The 19,741-nt window shown below is 38.3% G+C and overlaps 1 protein-coding gene across 1 annotated transcript; it reads left to right on the top strand.

Annotated features, from left to right (window-relative positions):
* Positions 1-3,369: 3,369 nt before the first annotated feature.
* On the top strand, positions 3,370-4,463 carry LOC101173251 (type-4 ice-structuring protein LS-12). The gene is made up of 4 exons (XM_004078375.3): positions 3,370-3,412; positions 3,508-3,582; positions 3,877-4,027; positions 4,124-4,463. Exons 2-4 carry the CDS (start codon positions 3,531-3,533, stop codon positions 4,383-4,385), a joined length of 465 nt encoding a protein of 154 aa, XP_004078423.1. The 5' UTR covers positions 3,370-3,412; positions 3,508-3,530; the 3' UTR covers positions 4,386-4,463.
* The last annotated feature ends 15,278 nt before the right edge of the window (positions 4,464-19,741 follow it).

Genomic DNA, 19,741 nt, shown 5'->3' with positions numbered 1-19,741 from the left:
TATGAAATAATTTACATTTATCATCATGAAAACTTTTTATTTTTGCAAAGCATTTTAACTGAAACTGCTTTCATTGGGCTTGAGATGATTGTTTTACGTGGTTTGTGCTTTTTATCTTTTATGTTTTTATATGTATATATATATATATATATATATATATATATATATATATATATTTTAACCTGTGATCTTTGTCTGTGAAAGGTGCTATGCAAATAAAATTTACTTACTTACTCAATCATGATATTAATAAATAATCATGATTTTTTATACTTTAGTGTGGACAATTTAATGCAATATAATTAATGATATATTTGTTATTAATAGCATTGTTAAAATTTCCATGCCATATATTTTCAAGAATTGAAAATTGTTGTTATCTTGGTATTATATTTAGTGTCATCACTGATATAATGAGAACAATGAGAAATGTATACATTTGTTTTAAACATTAGTGTCAACATTCACACAACAAAAATATGATTTAAAATACTTTATTATACTGCAAGGGATAGCATTTCTATTATTAAAATTGTGACTATACTTGTTATTAATATTAGAGTTGCAATTTCTATCATAATTATTATTAGTACATTCTGTGTTAATATTGATGTCAAGGTTTTAGAATCAGAATCATCTTTATTACTAATAAGAGCATGACTGCACATGTAAGGCATTTGACTGTAGTGTTGTCTGCAAACTTCAAGAGTTTCACAGAAGTTTATATTTGTGATTGATACAATATTTGTGATTTACACGACTGTTTACATATTTATTAGATTAATCATTACTTAATTAATTGTAATATTATTTTCATTGCTACAGTCAGAACTTCAGCTTTCTGGGTGAAATAGTTTTTACCATCATCTATTTTTTTATCAGGAGGAGGAATGATTAAAAAAAAAAAAATCTTAACAACTGTCATGCATATAAACAAATAATAATAATAAAAACCTAAAACAGTTAAAATACCCAAGAAAAATTTCAAACGAAACTACAGTAAAACTTTAAAAAAGCCTAAAACTATTTTAACTACACACAACAATTATTCCAAATACACAAAACCCCCTAAATGAAAGTGTTGCATTCAAAGGTTTAACGTTTATCAGGATTTTCCTGAAAAAAAAAAAAAAAAGCAGAGTGGTCCGTCACATGATCCAGTCCGCCAGCTTAAATCCATTCATGCAGAACTGTTGTGGTGCAAAAGAAACAAAAAAAATAAAATTTAGCCCGAACGCCATTCTGTCAAAAACAGATTATGATCACAACAATTTTGGATTTAAAGTATAAATCTGTCAAGTTAAAATTCCGTTTGATTTTGTGTGTAGCTAGTCCACAGTAGATTGAAGGGTTTCTTACCACTTTGTAAGAAGATATTAAAGCTGACCTGACCTTTAGCCTAGTGGATGTTGAACTGTTGTGCTAGCAAGTTGTTGTTTGTGTTATCACGCAGCCACATACCAGAACCTGTAGAGCTGTGCAGAATCTCTGCGGGTCAATCATCATTCCAGATGAAGACGCACACCCATTCAGCCCGCTACCAATCATCACAAGACTTCCCAACAAACAAACAAAGGACGGCAGATTCATCCGTGGCTGCATAAAGATTTTCACAGTTTCAGTGTGCTTTGAGAAAAGGAAAACTCCACACAAAGCACAGCAGACTCCAGAAACTCACAAACGCCGTCTCTGAGATGCTCCACAAAGCAACACATTTCAAACATCTGTCGGAGAGGAATACGATTTTTCTTTGTGATCACTTCTTTGTTCCTGGAGTACAATATGGGTGCGAAACCACAAAAGATATGCAGGTTACCATAGCGATGCCACAATGCACAACCTTGCATGCTGCAGTGACAAAGCAACAAAGAAAAGTGTGCACACAAAGACAGGACTTTCAAGAAACATTGGGATTCATTGAGTAATTATAAAGTCATTTTATTGGTGATTTCTAAACTTGTGAACGATAAATGAAAACATAAAACAAATGACTTTGAGGAGCATGAACACATATGCACTGGTTCATCAATGAGCTTATCAGCAGCTGATTGATAAAGGAGGGAACACGTGTTCAACCCGGAAATGCAAAAGACCAATGTCGGAAATCCACAAACAGGACAAAAGAAAGCAATTGAAATAAAATAAGAATAAAAGAGTAAATCTGCTTTTTTTGATTAAATGCCAACTTCATAGCTATTTCCTTCCTTTTTCCAATCTCTTTATTTTTGTCTTTTGTTAATTTTGCTTCCATGTCTGAAAAGTAAAAACTTTGGCAACAGATCCTAATACTACAACTTCTACTCTAAAAGTCACTGTCCTCCCTCCAATATTTTATTTTATAGACAAGCAAAAGTGGCTTCATCTTTTAGATTAATTGTCTGTCCCCGGTTCTCATTCTTTCCAGGATATCCAGAAAATCGAGATTTTTCAGTGGAATACAAAAAAAAAGCTCAGTCAGAAAATATTTTTCACTTCACTCGGCTCTGTCTCTAATCTATCTTGGTTTTTAATTAACCAGTTAGAAAGTTATCAGATCCAAAACAGTAATAAAAAAGTAAAAAAAATATAAGCAATCCTAAAATAGAAACATGTGAAAGAGGGATTAAAATCTAACAAGTATTTTTTGTTTTGTTTTCAGTCTCCACTCTAGTATTTTGATTTTTTAGTTCTCGTGAGTTTTTATGTGTTTTTAATTGTTATATAAAATAAATGAAAGTCTGTGTCGATTTACTATAAAATACTCTTTATTTTTCCGATTTAATCAAAAATACTTGAGCTGGTATAAAAAAAATCAGATTTCAAACCCTGAAAAAAGCTGAGAGTATACCGTTTATGAGTTAGAACATCAAAACTCTAAGAGATTTGTGGAAACCTGTTTTTTAAGCATTTTTTTAAACCTTTCTTAAAAATATTTGATTCTACATGCCTGTTTGGCCGAATCACAATCAAATAAAGAGAACACACATCTTGCATGATTAAAAGATCTACTTTTAAAAAGAACCCAAATGATGGACAGTAAAGTGCAAACAAATAGATCAAGTAAACTGCAGTTTTCAATATTCAGTTAACCTGATCAGAAGTTTGAACTTTGAGTGTATCTTCAGATTTAATCAAACATGGAATCAAAAGTTCAGGTTTTTCTAAGCTTGAGTCACTGAGTCAGAGCGACCAGAACGTCATGAATAATTTCTTTCCCACTCAATCAGTCGGCGTGGACTTTGTATGTTTGCTGTCGCAGCAATCAAGCTTCAAGGTCCAGCCGGAGCAGTGATTGTTCTCGTGTCGACTCTTCTGAATGCTGGAAGTGATTAAAGTCTGCACAGCCATGATTAACTCATCCTCAGCCGCTATAAAAGGACGCAGCTGTCTGACAGCAGGTACCATCAGGTCCAGAACCCCTGCAGGAGCTCAGGTACATCCCTCCTTCTCCAAACCTTATCCCGTTTGCATTCTTCTCGGTTTAGTTGATTGCTGCAGCGTTCCTCTCACTCCTTTGACTCCTGTTAGGTTGGTCCTTCTCATCAGCAGCCATGGCGTTCTCCTGTGTTGCAGCTCTCCTTGTTGTGCTGGCGGTCACTCATGGTAAGAAACACTTTGTCCTGTACTTGAACGTCTGAAAAAAAACTTTTTCAGAGGCCTTCAGATTAAAAACAGAATCCCCAAGTAGACGTGTTGGTAAAATCTGAAGAAATGAGGAGCCACTCAACGTTTCTGCATTTATTTAGAACGGACTCATCTGAAAGAATTCTGCAAACAAAAAAATTTTGTTCAAGTGTTTGGCATTTTGCTAATTTTTGTTTTGAATAAAACAAAAGTAGGCAGAAGAATTGAGAAATAAAAGCTAAAAATCCTGAAAAAAAACCCCTGTGTGGTCAGGATGTGAAGCCGTGTCTCTGGTGAGGCGGGACGCCCCGTCCAACGTGGACAAGCTCACCCAGCTGATCGAGAACATGTCCGCCAGCATCACCGCTGCAACCCAGGAGATGGTGGACAAGATGAAGGCGCTTGAGATGACCAGCACCGCCCAGTAAGAGACCGATTCACTCCTTCCATCGGTTTACTACTGTTTATTGACCACCGTCAGACTTTCCCGTTGGTTTGACTCACTTCTCCACCATCCCAGGGCTTACATGGAGGACAGCAGGGCTAAGATCCAGCCTCTGGTGGAGCAGGTCCAGGCTGAGGCCACCAAGCTGCAGGAGCAGGTCAAACCCTACATCTCCAACATTGAGGAGCACATCAGACCTCTGACCGACAACTTCAACAGCCACGTCAAGCCCCTGACCGACAACTTCCACGAGCAGGTCAAGCCGCTCACCGACATGATGGAGAAGCTTTTCCAGCAGGTGGTGGACCAGTCTAAAGCCCTGCTGCCGCCCCAGTAAACCTGACTGCTCTGGTGTCTGTCTGTCCAGTTTTTAATTTATCTAAAGGTGTGTGAAATAAAGGCTCTGAAAGTTTGACTTGCTTCTGTGGTTTATGGTTGGAGAACAGTCAAACCAACCCCAACACTCACATTTTCCATTAAGAGATGAAGTCAGCTCAGAGGACGTCACACGTTTGGGCTCAGAAATCAGAGAAACTTTAAAGGCAACTCAAAGCTGAACATAATCACAACAGGAACACATCTGTGTGTTTCATTCATCGTCTTCAGACGGGTCGGTCTGTGAAGCAGAACAAAACGTTCAGAACGAAACATCTAAATCTGCCAAAGTCAAACTAAAAAATACTTTTTAAACCTAATTTGTTGATAGCAAAACCTTCAAGCAGTTAATTTTCAGCTTCCGTGTTTTGCTGTGAGGTTTATTGCTGACACCACCACTCGAATGGGTTCGACCAACGCTGTTGGGCTTTGATTTTCCCACATTTGTCTTTAACCGTGCAAAACTGCAGAGACTCCCTCTTTTTGTTCACAAAATCATCTGTTTTTTTTCTTAATTGATCTTCTGTCGGAACGAGGCTGGAATTTTAAGGGGTTATTTGAGTGTTTTTAATTCCAAATTGAAAGTTTTTTAAAAACAAAATGTTGTTTACTTAATTTCAGGGATTAACAGCCATTTTTGTGGCAGAGGATCTTTTATCAGGACTGTCTGAAATAAAAGAAAAAAAGGTTCCTAAATTGGCTGGATTTTGCCTCTGGTTAAATAAACTATCAATAAATAAAAACCTAATTGATATTAATACGTTTAAAAAAAAGACCACATGGTTGAAGGTTTTTGGAAGGAGAGTTTCTTGCCACCCTCTTTTTGCTGGACAGTTTTCTGCAGCTGACATGGTCTCCGAGCTGTGAGGGAGACAATGACTTGTTGTCAGTTTAACCACAAAACAACAAAATCACTAGTCTTCCACGCCGCTCAGGACTCCTGACACAGCAGCAAGTTTCAGCGAGGGTGGAGCGTCCTCGGCGTTAAGAAGCATGAAATGCATCCGTGCACGTTGTACTCAAGGTGGCCTCCTTGAGCTGACGGAGATCTTCAGGCTGCTGGAGCTCTTAGGCAACCCTTGGTGGTTCGAAGGCCGCAGGAAGCAGCTCGGCAGCAGAACTGGCAGACCTAAGTAGCCTTCTCCTCGTGCCTGCAGAGATTAAACGAGTCGCTTGGCAGCTTTTCAAGCAGAAGACGATCTGGAAACATTTCAAACAGACCAACACGTAACAGGCTCCTTCTCTGAGATCACCTTATTCTCATTCATTTTTTACTCAAACACATTTTCTCCCTCCTCAGGCGTCGGCTCTGTGCGAGCCTGGTGTTTTGGACGTGAAGGCTGAGGAGGATGACGAAGGGGCAAAGGGCAACGTCAGGGCCGGACAAACTGTTCAAGGCTCAGAGCCTGCAAGCGAGCAGAGAGCACAGCTGTGAGTTTCCTCTGCAAGGTCAGCGCTGCTCTGATCGCGTTCAGCCGACACGCCGCAGATTTCATCGATTCTAAGGAGACGCGCTGCTGTGAGTCAACACTACACCTGTTGGTTTAACCAGGAGACTCACTGCAGGGAAGAAGTCCAGTTATTTTTATGCCGCCCCGCCTCAAAAAAAAGAAAATATTTCATTTCTTTGGAGAAGCTGCAAATTCATTTTGCAGATTTCTGTTCTGCAGAAACAGGACCGGGCGGATGAAAACTACTTTTAATCGCCTCCTTCAACTCTGACATTTGTTTATTGACAGATTTTTGCAGATTTTTTTCTCAGATCTAAGTTAGAAAAACTGACGGGTGCAGGGAAACTTGATAGGCGCCATCTCCCGCTGTGTGCAGGACCACACAAAGAGAGACTTTTTCCCCCCTCTTTCTTTTTTATAGTGGACCGTGATCCAGCGGGTCAAAAAGGTGCCAAATTAGGATCCGCTCTCCCCTTGTTGTGTTTCAAAGAATAAATCAGAATGAGTTGGTGTGTCAGGTTGTCTCATCTGGTCAGCGTTTGATGCTGAAGCGGAGACAGACTGGACCAGTTGCACAAGAGAAAAATCAATGAGAGCAGAAGGCGACACTGATAGACATATGGCGAGATGTGAGGGAAAAATGATTTGCTTGACCGATGAGACTGGCGGAAAAAGGTGAAACAAACATTCTGGGTCTAAATGTAATGTGATGGGAGATGAAAATGCTTCCACTTACCAATTTAGAAACAGCTGGGGGGTCATCCGCTTCCAGTTCAGGTGGGAAAAAGGAAAAAAATGTTTTAAAAAAAAAGCCACCTGTTACTTTGAAGAGATTTTTAGAAAAACGTGCAGACAAAAAAAAAAGAAAGCAGGAAGGGGTCAGTTTGAGAGATGGAGCGGCTGTCGGCCTCCGCAAAGCAAAAGCTCAGTCTGTCTGTGTCGCCCAGCGCAGAACAGATATGTTTCTGCAGCGTGCACATTTTTACTCAGGGCTGACAGACACACAGCCCCCCTGCACACAGGTGCTATTCAAGGAAACTGTGTAAAAAGTGACGTCACTGAGAAAAAAGTCTAGCCCACAAACCTTTTCAGCACTCAGATCCCTCCCACTACATGTTGCTCTGTTCATTTCTTTCCCGTTTTTTCTCTCTCTTCAGTTTTTGTCTGTGTGGATTTGTATCCATCTCAGTCTGTAAAGTACATTACAGCAAAGTGAGGCCACACGCACTCGTGCCTCAGAACCCACAGGCGTCTCACCTTTGCACAATCTCCATCCGCTTTGCTTCCGTCTTGCCACTGCAGCCGCTGCAGCAAAGGTGGAATATTTGACAGAAATCGCTAATTGCTTGTTTGGTCTCAGCAGCAGCTCGGAGCACAATAAACCTTGAACGTCTTTTTCTCTGTTTGCGTGGCTTTTCTTGCAAATGCGCGCTGGTCCTGATGTGTAACGACCAAATGAAGCTTCCCCCAATTTTCATAGCCCTCCAATTTGAAGCGCGGCTGCTTCTCTCTAATGCTGAAACGCCACTTTATGAAATTACAGTACAATTTTGAAAAGTAGAAACAGGCAGCAGGCAATTCAGGTGCTCAGCCTCCACAACAATGGACTGCTGGCCTTGGTGACGGTTGCTAGGCAATGGAGGAAATACAATGGCCTCCTCTGAAACCAAAGGCCCTTAAGTGGACTGACAGGAGCAAAAGCACACACATGCACCAACTCACAAAACAGAAGCAATGCGGAGAAAAAGCAGCGAGCAAGTGAAGCAGTGCACCCCCGTGCTCGACCCAGACGTAGCTTTTGCCTGTTCTGAGCACGCCGTTGGTTTGAATCTGTGCTGTTTCCAGGCAGACGCTGAGGAAATAGGGGAGAAAAATCTTAATCTTGAGTGCAGCTCTGCTTGAAACTCTGCTGCATGCGTGCATCCATGCATGCACTCCTCAACTATTCTGTTTGTTTTTGCACAAGACTGTTTCAGACAGAGCAATCCCATAATCAATACAACTGGCAGTTGCTAACGTCTGACCTGTTCTTTATCTGTCTTTGTATAGAAATATTCTCCCTCAGCTGTCGGCCGCTGCACCCAATGCACCGGCCAAAGGAAGAGCAAAGCCTCCATTTGTCCTGTTTTGGCTAAGATGGAAAACAAATGATTTAAAAGCTTCATAAATCAGGACTTTTTAAAACCAATTTGCATCAATGTGCCACTTCAGTCAAAATTAGAAAATCCAATAAAAAAAAAGGAAAATAGTAATAATTTGGAAAAAGGACTCTATAAGCAATCCAGACATATGTAAGGTCACTACATAAATGTCATTCAGTAGAATTTGTGATGCAAACTAAGTGATAAATTCATTCAATCTTAAACAACTATGAATAAATGGAATTTCTGAATAAACTGTAATATTTCTATTACATTTTTATTCGTTTTTTCCTTAGCTGTATTTGCGCTCAAAACAGTCGTATAATGTTAGACACAAAACTGAAAAAAAAGAAAAGAAAAGTCCAACTAAAAATTGAAATAATTCCAAGTATTTCTGTTTTTCTGATTACACTCTGATCAGGATTTGATCAGTGCACAGAAGAAACGCGTTTCCTCCTGACATTAGGCATTCATGCCTCTGATTATGTGCGCTCACTTGTGTCTCAATCTAAGGAAAAGGAGCTCTTTGCTGCAGAAACTGTCAGCACATAAGAGGACTACGTCTCTGAGATTTGTTGTTACCAGAGTAACCAAAAGCTCTACTCAAGTTACACTGGTGGTGTTTCAAAATAAAAGAGCTAAAGTGAAAAGTGAGTCCAGGAAAAAGTAAAAATTACATACATTTCTAGTCTGTAATACATTACAGATGACTTGTTTTTGCTGTTTACTTTACATTATTGCGTCTTGTAACCTGTCACACGTTTAAATGCGGAGGTGACAAATGTACCACAAAGTATTTCACATTCAGACTGGGGAAATAGTTTCAAAATAATGACTTATAAAGTTTATTTTTGGTAAACTAGAAGCTCCAGAAGTACAACAGGTAAGCCAAACCTCATCTTTAGTCAGTTCAATCCATAGAAATGAACATTTAGGCGATTTACACAGAAAAAAAGAGAAATGAGAGACCAGAAAACCTGAGAATGATGTGCCTCAGAGACACGAAAAGAAAAGAACGCAGGTTAAAATGGCTTTGGATGAAGTGTTTGTGTCTAACCAGCCTAACAGGAAATTTGTTTCAGTCATTTCAGTCGAAATGAAAGAAAAAAAAGCTCAGAAGGAGCAATAGAAATAACTTTCTTTTCTTTTTTTTTTGGTCACGTCAAGCCTTAGAACAATGACTTTTTTGGCATTAGTCTATCATAAAACACGTGTTTCTGAACATGTCATGAATATAATATTGGCCAAAACTTTTTAGTGATCATTTACAGCAAAAAGTAAAATGTACCTGGAAGTTTATCCAAAACTCCTTATTAAAAAAAGGAAAAACTCAGTCCTCAGCGACCGCCTTTTTTCTGATTTAAGGCTCAGTTTTACTGAGAAAATGGAAATTCATGTGGAAATTCTGATAAACAAATACTAACTAAATAAAAACTGAATAAACGTGGATTTAAAGTAAAAATCTTCTTGACCTTTTCAGATGTTTAGAACCACGACAAATAGTGGCTCAGTCAAATATTTACTCAAAAACAAGAAAATAATATTTTTCATTCATGTGTCTCTTACTGCCATTATAAATTTATCAAAAAAGTAAATATTTTCAGTTCTTTAGAAAACAAAAGAAGAACTTCTTTAGGTAGAAAATGAATAGTAACAAATGTTTTTTGGGCTTAGTACATAAAAAGATGAACCAGTGGAGGGCGTGCACGCTCATGACAGTCAGCGGGAAGGCGCCCTAAAGAATAAAAATGAAAAACGCAAAAATGTTGCGATGATAGCGGCGCTTTACAGCGAGAGGCTAAATGACAGCGTTTGCACTGATTGAAGTGACATTTTTAAGGTGAGTTTTCAAGCTGTTTAATGTTGTGCAGTGGGGAAGCTTAATTAGCTCTGAAACCTGCGTGATCGCAGCAGCCTCCTTCACTTTTTCCTTCAGCATTTAGAACAAAAATGTAAAAATGTGTCGAAAAAGTAAAACAAAACCACAAATAATTCACTTTAAAACTCCTTTTTTAAATTTTACATAACATTTTAATGACCACGACCAAATTGAATTCGATTGGCCAATTATTGGATTCATTTTATTTGTGCATCAATTAATTTTGAATAAAAACTAAATGCATAGAAATAATCTAAGATAACAAATATTGACAGTTATTAAAGTCATTTTCATTTGCAATCACCTTTATTAAACAATTCAAATGAGACTGAGAAATACAGCTTAAGGATTAAACATAAAAATATTACAATTATATAGAAAGTTTTTCAGTAAAAGCAAGAAATATTGAAATTCAAATTTAGGATTAAACTAAACTGCAGCCTCATTTTATCTTGAAAAAACATAATAGAAACTTCTCTTTTTATTTATTTTACTGTTTTACTGTCTTACATGTTAAAGTTCTAACATTTAACAATATTGCTGCAAAGCTGCTGTTAAATATCAAACATCCTAAATGATAAAGATGGATTATTCAGAACTGTAGCCTGGTTCAAGGCAAACTTGGTAATAAAAGCATAACATGTTGCCAGATCTGTGAATGATCAATTGATGGAACCTGGAGGTTTAAAATAGCTTTATGTTTATTTTATTTTTTTAACTCAAATTCAATTTCGAATCATTTGATTATGAGGATCTGAATAATCCGAAATTGAAAATTACAAGCTCCGAGTTGTGTTTTGGATCACTTTTTCTAAGAGCTTTCACTTTGTAGACGGTCCCTTGGCACTCACTCACTGCCATGTGTCAGTTTAAAGACCCACTCGGTTGGAAATTGTGTTTTTTTGTGTTTTTTCTAGGGGTGTAACGATCCATTTTAATTTGATTCATATCATAATTTGTGGTTGACGATCTGATTCATTGTCGATTTGAACGTTCTGATTCCTTAACTCAAAATCGATCTAGGACATCTTCCACCAAAACCTCCACCAGCGGGACTCACAGAGAAATACCTGGAACTGAACAGTGCAGGTGAACTTTTCCAGATTCCTCGTTTTTTTCTTGCAAGATAACCAAGTGTTATCGGTCACTTGGTTTTTGCTTTACAGTAAAATATACCAATAGTATCTCAATCCAAATGGTATTTTCACAATATAACTATCGATTTATTTGATTTTGTAATCAATTTTATAATGGTTTAGGTTTGATTGACAACTGGCCTCAGACACATGGATCTGGTTAAATCGCTGGAATAGAAGTCCATTCAGCGTTTAAGTCAATTAAACGTTAAACCTCTTGTTTTTAACATGTTTTTGAGGCATTTTTCTAATGACGGAGGACATATAGGAAGAAGCTCTTTAGTATTTCTTTTGTCATATCCGTGTAAATTCTGGAGCAGACAAAAAAAAAGAAAAGCTTTTTTAAAAAGAGCTCATTTGTGATGTGGAAAATACGCTGGGTGGGGCCACAAGCTCCAGACTCCGAGCTCACAGCAATGGGGGAAGGGAAGTGGGGGTGGACGGTCCTGCCCCCAACTCAGAGCCCCATTCCTAATGAACTACTGCCGCTTTGCATGAAAGATTTTTTTGATTTTGGCTTAAAAGGGCGTAATCATAATCAAAAGATCAAAAGACCACTGGGAACACTTTCAAAATGATTCTAAAATGAGAGTGGGATTTTTTTGTTTTTAATTTTTTTTTTAAATAGACACAATAGAGCGTGGAAGTCCAACTATCTTTACTTAACTGTGGTTGTGTCATATTCTGCTGTGCTGTTTGGCAATAAATGTTGCATAAATAAATACATAAATAAATAAATTCAAATAAACGATCTCTTATTGTGGAGCAACAACTGAATCCGATATAGTCTGGAACTACACGATCGGGCCGGTTTGAAGTCATTTTTCATGTTTTTTTTCTCCTTTGAAGTATTTACCTGGACCAATAAAGTTGCAGACTTTGGTCATCATTTTTCCGGTGTGTTAATCCGGCATATAAACAGCAGGAAAAGGCGGCGGCTTGATGGGACAGAATCTGCTTTCATGACGTTCGGTAAATGGCTTTAAAAATTCAGTTTAAAAATTGACTTTATTGATAAAAAAAAAAAAATTACCAACGAATAATTGCTTAATTAGGTGACTTTATTCATTAACACTTTAACACCTGACGTGTCCAATGTTAAATGTCTTTGACTTACTTTTCTCTGCTTTCAAATCTGCTGGAATCACGTCGATCGTGTCAACGGTTGGAAAGTTATGGAATGTTAACAAGTGTTTGTTATGTAAGGGTCGCCGGCGACCTTTCTGGGGTTAAAGGGTTAAACACAGCAAGTTTTGTGTGTGTCGTCTATTACCTATCAGGCATCGTCCATTTCATTTATTTAAAAAATTTAAATAAATAAATGTAAGTGTGGGAAAAGATTGAAGCTCAGATTTATCAAAACTTTTAGTAATTTACATATTTTACTTTTTTTTTTTTTTTTAGTCTGTGTTGGGTGAAATCTAGTTTTTTCTTGACTAAAAAGCACCTTTTTAACCAGAACTGAAATGGCAGTTGTGCTTATGAAAGAGAGGAAAGCAGAAGGAGGCGGGGCTCCATAATGAAATCCGCACTTTTCCAAAAAAATAAAGTGTGATTTACCTGCCAATACAAAGACAGAGAAGTCAATTTGCAGGGTGTTTTTAAAAAAAAAAAGAAAAGAAGAAGAAAAAACACTGGTGTTCTTAAAAAAAAAAAAATCCATTGTGCAGTTCTCCCTTTTGTCAAAGTCACTCCTGCCGGGATTTGTTTGAGAGGCAGCGCCTAAAGAATACATTATGGTAATTGTTTTCCCCTCATTCATTGAAGCCTTATTCTGTAGGTCAAACACGAGCACGTCTGTGAAAATATCATTAATGTATATTGTCTGGGGGTATTCTGGATGTATTTCAGTGAAATTAGCTTTATTAAGGCAGCAAATGATGTATTCAAGAACAAACAGACCTACGGTGATGGCTTTAGTTCTCGGACAATAGTGTCACAATTTGGGGGTGTAGCTCGGGTGATTATAGTCTGGCGTTTTGAATGGCGGGCCACAAACACGATGGAGCCCTTTAAAAAAAAAAATGTTTTTTAAATATCATTACCAGCCTTAAAATACTAAGAAGGCCTCCATAAAATGCTCCCTTCCCCCTCCTCACATCTCCCTCATCTTCTAAAGAGAAACTGAAGCACCACTTCAAGCCAGCACTATTATTTGCTCCTTTCGGGGTCCGGCCCCTGAAGTACTGCACTCGGTTGGGACCAGTAATGTAGATTCCATTTTAGCTGCTATTAGGACCTCATCCGTTCCGGCGGACCTGCCTGTTCATTATCCTCCCGGCGCTCCCTCCGTCCTCCACGTGTCTCCATCCAAAACTGCCTCTCCGTTTTTCTTTTTTTTTTTGTTCAGATATCCCTCCTCTCTCCCTTCCACCCATCTGTCCCATCTCACTATCTCCTCGCTCAAGCACTCATCCACCTCCCTCCATGTTTCTTCCTCCCCTTCCTCCATCCACGCACTTCTTCCCTGCACTCCCATCCCCGGCCTGCCCCCGGGGGAGCCCTGCAAACTGCTTATTCAACAATCGGCTGCCATAAAGATATGTAATGACATTTTCCAAGGCAAAGAGGCCTGTGTGGTTTTTAATTCATATTTAATGGCTGTTAGGCTAAATAGCCCACTATCCTAAGTGGGGGAGAGGCTGCTGCTCCTCCACTTAAGTCTGAGAGCCGTCTGCTTGTGGAGATCTGTTGGATGCTCAGAGCTGCTGCTGCTGCTGCTGCTGCTGGCGCTTTCCTTTTACTTCTCATTTGGAAAATCTCTCAGTCCAGTATATTCAAAGAAACAGCAAATTAAAGCAAAAACCTTTTCACAGTAGGTACAAATATATATAAAAAGGAGATTAAATCGTCAAGGATACCAAGAAATCCGTTTTAAAAGTCTTCACAGACTGAACTTATCAGAAAAAAAGATTTTGCTGGCTTTTCAATGAAACTACCATAAAACTTTTTTTTTTAAATTAGACAAATTAAACACTTGGGTAAGGTCTGAGCCTCTGCGGGGTTTTTTTTTAAATTACAGCAGATGGACAGTAGCTGAAAAACAACACGCCTGAAGGCTTTAAAACCACAGATTTTTGAATGGACTCCCTACACTTCAAACTATTTGATCCTTTTAAAGACTTAAATTCTCACTTTTTAAGACATTCAAAACCTTAAATTAAATCAATTAACATCTATTTGCTCTACACCTTTCCAAGCTTTTCCTACAATCAACATTTTTTGTCTCATTAAGAGCTCAGATTTAGAAATAAGGACATTATCATCAAAATGAGTCAAAATCTGTTTGCTTCAAATGCTGGAAAATAGAAAAACTTAATTTAAGACTCAAAAACACTCAAGTTGCTTCATTTACAAATGCTGCATTTTATCTAACAGAATTACTTCCTGACATGAAGAAGCCACAGCTTTTTACGTTGAACACAGTTGTTTTGACCATGATGTGAGGAATAAGTACGATGGGCCAAGATGGTCAAAATGACGACTTTTTGTTAGGTTAATAAAAACTACAAAATGCAAACCATTACCTTAATAAAGCACAAAAAACAAAGTTTTATTGTCTCTGACATTTAATTTGAAGTAATTCTATCTAATAATTTTAAGCTTATTTTCCCCATTTTGAATGCGTGTGTGGACCTCCTTTGTTTTTTAGATATTTATATTTTATATTATTTCTTCTTCAGTAAAAATGACTTTCTGCACAGGCAGATAATTGTACTGCTTTCTAGAGATTTTCTTAAGGTTAGATTTTAGTTTTAGGCTTTCTTTGTTTTCCAGTGTACTGACTTTAAAGTCATTAGAAATCTTTGTTAAATGACAACAAAGGCTTTAATGTCAGTTATTGTCCAACAGCTGTTTGCAAAGATTAGCTTCATAAATAAGGACATTAATTGAATGTCCGTGATCAAAAACTGGTAGAAAACTATCTCCAATTAATTGGATCTTTGGGTTTTTGTGGATACATTAGAGTAATATTATATATAAGAAATGTAAATTTTAAGTCTACATTAGAATTTTAAAAAAATCATTCAACTGTTTATCTGCTTCATAGAGTTTAGAGGAAATTAAACATTTTACTCACAAACACATTCTCCAGACAAAGTTTTAAAATGTGTTTACTGTCGATAATCTCATTTTTTCAGCCAAAAAATATAACTTCCTTTGTTTTTCTGACATATTGACAGACAGTATTTTATTTTATTTAACCTTTATTTATCCAGAAATTGTCCCATTGAGATTAAGAATCTTCTTTTCTAGGGAGTCCTGGCTGAGGGAAAAAATAAATTACATTTACAATAAAGATGTCAACATTTAAAACATAAAAAACAAAATAAAAATGAGAGCTTCTGTGAAACAGGTACAGTTAAAAGTGACTTTCTCTTCCAATCTTAGCCTGGATTTAAAAATATTTAGTGGAATGAGTATAACCAATTAATCAAATCCATCGTCAATTGAGCATCAAAGACATTGTCCTTAAAGCAATTTCTTGTAATTTTTTTAAACTAAAACCAATTTTCTAAAAAATGTTAACATAAGAATCTATTATTTTATTAATAGAAGTTCAATCTTTGTTCAGTTTGAATAACTCATCATGTGAAGAGGGTTTTAGGAATAAAAAGATTTCATAACAGCTCACTGCAGACGCTTTTGAAGTATCAAACAAGGACACAGTGATTGAATGGAGGCCTTGTGCTACGGTGGGTTGTTATCAAATACTTGATGGTAATTTAGGGGTAATTATGATTTCTCTTTTTTAGATCAATATGTCTTAAAAAAAAACATCAGGGGGGATTTTCACCTAAAAATGTATATGTTTTTTCGTTTGTAGTAGATTGTGTTTTCTTTTCCTAAAGTGTCACACTAATGACGGGCGACACCCTAAATCAGGGGTCACTAACTAGCGGACTCCTACTTCACTCTTCGTTCTGAAGGTCTTGTGATGCAAAATCAATGTTGGTCATTCATTTCTTTCAACCAATCAGATTTTGAGTTCGTGTCAGCGGGGCCTTCTAGCAGGCTTCTGATTGGATGACCCCAAGAAGTTTCAGGAATACAGGAAAACTGTCCCACATGCGGCCTTGTCCAGTTTGACACAGAGCCACGGAGCACTTTTTGATCCGTCTCAGTTAAAAACAGAGCTGGCTGTAATGTCCTCCATGGATGATTTAGCAGGAAAATCAAGGAGATCAGCGGGAGAGTGAATCATGAAGCAGCCGTGCAGATCTATGTGTTTGGCACTGACCGTCCCCGTCCACTGTGTCTGTCGGGCGGACATTTTTGGCTCTAAAGTGAATAAAAACCTATGCAGAACAACTGGACAGACCGGGCTCTCAGCACGGGCCTTGATGGAATAGAAAAGGACTTCTTCATGGAACTGAAGACCATAATCTACATGGCAGGGTGATGGAACTGTTTTGAGGAAAGAGAGGAGGATGGATTTTGTCTTCAGATAATCCCATCATATCATAAATAATGTTCCAAAAGTATCTGGTTATTTTCAATGTTTTTTGCTGGCTGTATTTGCATAATGAGACTTGTTTACTGGTTTGTTTATTTAGTTTATTTAGAGGCGTTTATTGTGGCTACAGGAATGTTCAATGTGCAATGCAAAGCTGGTTTCTGCATCGTAAAATGGACAAAACTATAAGTGGTCTGCCAAGACTGAAAAAAATGACATAATTTCTCTCTGCCCATGCGCAGTAAAGTGTAGTTAAGAAAAACCACGGGTAGCTTTACCTAGCTAGCCGAAAAATCCCTTGCTTGACTTCTGACACCGGTGTAATGGTGCCTGGACGTCATGAAAAGTCAGAGGTTGTTAAATGTGAAGCCTTCAATGTAGCTTAAATTGTTGCTGCTCCTTCGCCTCCACCCACACTCATCCAATCACATTCATCTAACTGACTGGCGCACCAATGGAAACACAGAACACGACAGAATCACTTAACACGAACTGAGGATAGCAACACAGAACAGTTTAACGTCGGTCAATACAATATGTACTGTCAAAAAGTTTTAAATTGTATTGTATTAATTTATATAGAGATTTTGATATTAATTACATGTAGATGTGCCACCAATCCTCGGCTACTTAAAAATATATCACACTGAATATTGAGGCATCGCTTTTAGTCTGGATCTTAACTTTCAAGAGATTTTTTTCAAACGGGACCTCTTTAAATACCAATGCCCTAAATAATTCCTGATTTGACTATTATTTTTTACTGCAAAAATGTATCTTCTCCAAAAACATTAAAATGTGACTTGAATTGGTTGCTTTTCCTTGAAATTTAAGAAAACAAATACTCTGAATGAAATTCTAACGGATGCTGCTGCAAACGTCTGGGTCATTTTCCAAAGTATTTTTTTAAATTAATTTTCCTAACCTCTTTTCACAATTTCATTAGACCTTTTTCAGCCTGTAACTCACCTTTAATTGGTTCTGTGTGTGAAAGGTGCTGCACAAATGCATCTGCGTTGTGTCCTTGGACTCGGATCCTATTGATGAAAACAGCCCGATGAGTCTGGGGATTTACTCTGACAGTCAGTTTTTCTGGGCTAAATCCTAAAAAAAAAAACAAAGAAGAAATTTGCTAAAATAATAAAAATCTTAGAGCAGAAAGCAACACGTACCCTTTTTAATTCCCTGCAGTCCCACAGGCCTGACTCCACTGTGAGCAGACTCAGCTGATCAGCTGGACACAAACGTTTTAAAGGTCAGACTGTGTTGGAGAGTTTACCCTGGAAAATGTGATGAAGAATTGATCTTTTTTCCACACTTCAGGAAGGCAGGACCTGACATTCAAAGCACCTGAACGCAGGGAGGACCGCTTCCTAAAAGAGATTTGAGCCTTTCTGATTTGTTGTAATTGCACAGTGGGCACAAATTAAATCCTTGACTGCCGTTTATAATTTTATGCTTTAATTTAGGCTAATATTTGGCTCAGCGGGGGGCTTTGGTCCGCATGTTTTAAAGCCTTTCAGAGTCAAGTGATGGTCTGCCTTTACAGAATAGGGTGAACAAAGTGAAGTGTGTTCAGTTGGATGCAGTAATGCAATCATGGTTATGAAGTAGTCATTGATTAAGTGTTAGTTAAAGTTAATTACAGACATGATGACTCCCAGGAATCTCTGAGCCGTAGTTGCCCAAATGGAAATAATGGCCGACTTCTGTGCCGTCCAGCAGCAGATGATTCAATTGTTCCTGGTGCAGAAGCAGCAGCAGCATTGAGTCATGAAACAGTAGAAGGACAGAGGACGGCTAAAAATCATCACTACTACAAAATATTGATGCCCTGGCTGCCTCTAATCTTTTTTTTTTTTTTTTTTTAGTAGGATCCAGGCGCTGAAATGTAAATAAATCTATCATGGCAAAGAGCAGGCAGCTCCAGTTACCACTCCTTACAATCAAGAGGCTTTTCATGCTGCCCTGGAGGCCCATTCCTGTAACGCTAGCACACTGGAAAGAGCCACAAATCATCGTCTGCGCTGCTCTCCGTTTCTGTCTTTCTGTCTTGTTTTTCCCTCCCTCTTTTTCTTTGAGTCAACACCCTGTCCACCTCTGTTCACCATTTTTCCCCTTGCAAGCAGGTTGTTGATCTGAACGTCCCTCATGCTGGTCACTTTCCCACTGCTCTATCCGAATACACCTGCTTTTGGGTCGGCACAACTTTGAGTTTAGTCCTAAAACCTTTGTCATAGCGATGGTGTGCAGTGGACATCAATACTCTGCACAAAGCCTTTGTCACAGAACAGGGTGCTGCCAGTTTTTGGGTTGTCCAGGTTTGTGGAGAGTCATAGAGAGCAGCGGCTGCTTCTTAAAGGGAGCACAGGTGTGTATGGACTGTACCGTTGTGCGTTGCAATTTGCACGCTCTAATGACGGGTGGTGATGCTGCCGTCTTGGTGCAAAATGCCAAAGCGGTGCAAATCTGGTAAATCTTGTTCTAGGCTTTTTCTTTCACAGATCTGTTCCAGGTGAACGTTCAAAAACTTGCAAATTTCTTCGTCTAAGGTCGTACCGTAATTTGTCCAGACCAATCACTATCTTACACGTCATGGGACCAACGTACAGCTAATCAAATATTGTCACGACATCATTAGTCGCAGGGCCTCGAACATGGCCCGACGACTAATGATGACTGATCAGATTTCGTTTTTTTTAACCACTGGCCGTTGGAGGGCTCCGTGAATATGCAAAAGATTTGGTGTCATAGAATTCTTCGGATGATGATATACAAACCGAAATTAGTAAACTCTCCTTCACTATCAATTTTTAAGCGGCCATCATTTATATGAATAAAAAGGGACGCCATCCATGTGTCACTTTTCCAATCTGAGTCCCTGATCGGTCAAAGTGCAACCTGGTTTAACGTTTATTGTTTATGCGAGACGTTTGAGCGCGGAGGCCTAAAACGTGCATGTGCGTGTGTTAACATTGACGTTTCATTGGAAGTGTGGTTGTGGTCAGTTGGGGGTCTGTATGCACACCTTACTAGTATCTGGAATGTGGCATATGGGCACCATATAACAGCATGACCTGTAGGTCAGAAGTGCGTGTAACATCCATTAGCCTTAGCCTTAACTTTGCTGAGGTTGGTGGGTATGTAGCATAACAGTCAAGCTACACGCAAGGAACAGCACTGACGGGCTGCTTGCACAATGCGCAGGGTTCCGAGGGTTGAATAAATAAAAAATGTGTACGACATGCCTGCA

Source organism: Oryzias latipes, chromosome 16, assembly GCF_002234675.1.
Source record: "Oryzias latipes chromosome 16, ASM223467v1".
Taxonomy (NCBI): domain Eukaryota; kingdom Metazoa; phylum Chordata; class Actinopteri; order Beloniformes; family Adrianichthyidae; genus Oryzias; species Oryzias latipes.
Note: the sequence above shows the minus strand (reverse complement) of the source record. Positions and strands in the feature narration are given on the sequence as shown.

Excerpts from the sequence above, each read along its gene's own strand:
- LOC101173251 (XM_004078375.3), top strand. The coding sequence starts at position 3,531 with ATGGCGTTCTCCTGTGTTGCAGCTCTCCTTGTTGTGCTGGCGGTCACT. Across the intron at positions 3,583-3,876 it reads TGTGCTGGCGGTCACTCATG|GATGTGAAGCCGTGTCTCTG; the intron begins GTAAGAAACACT and ends CTGTGTGGTCAG. Across the intron at positions 4,028-4,123 it reads GAGATGACCAGCACCGCCCA|GGCTTACATGGAGGACAGCA; the intron begins GTAAGAGACCGA and ends CCACCATCCCAG.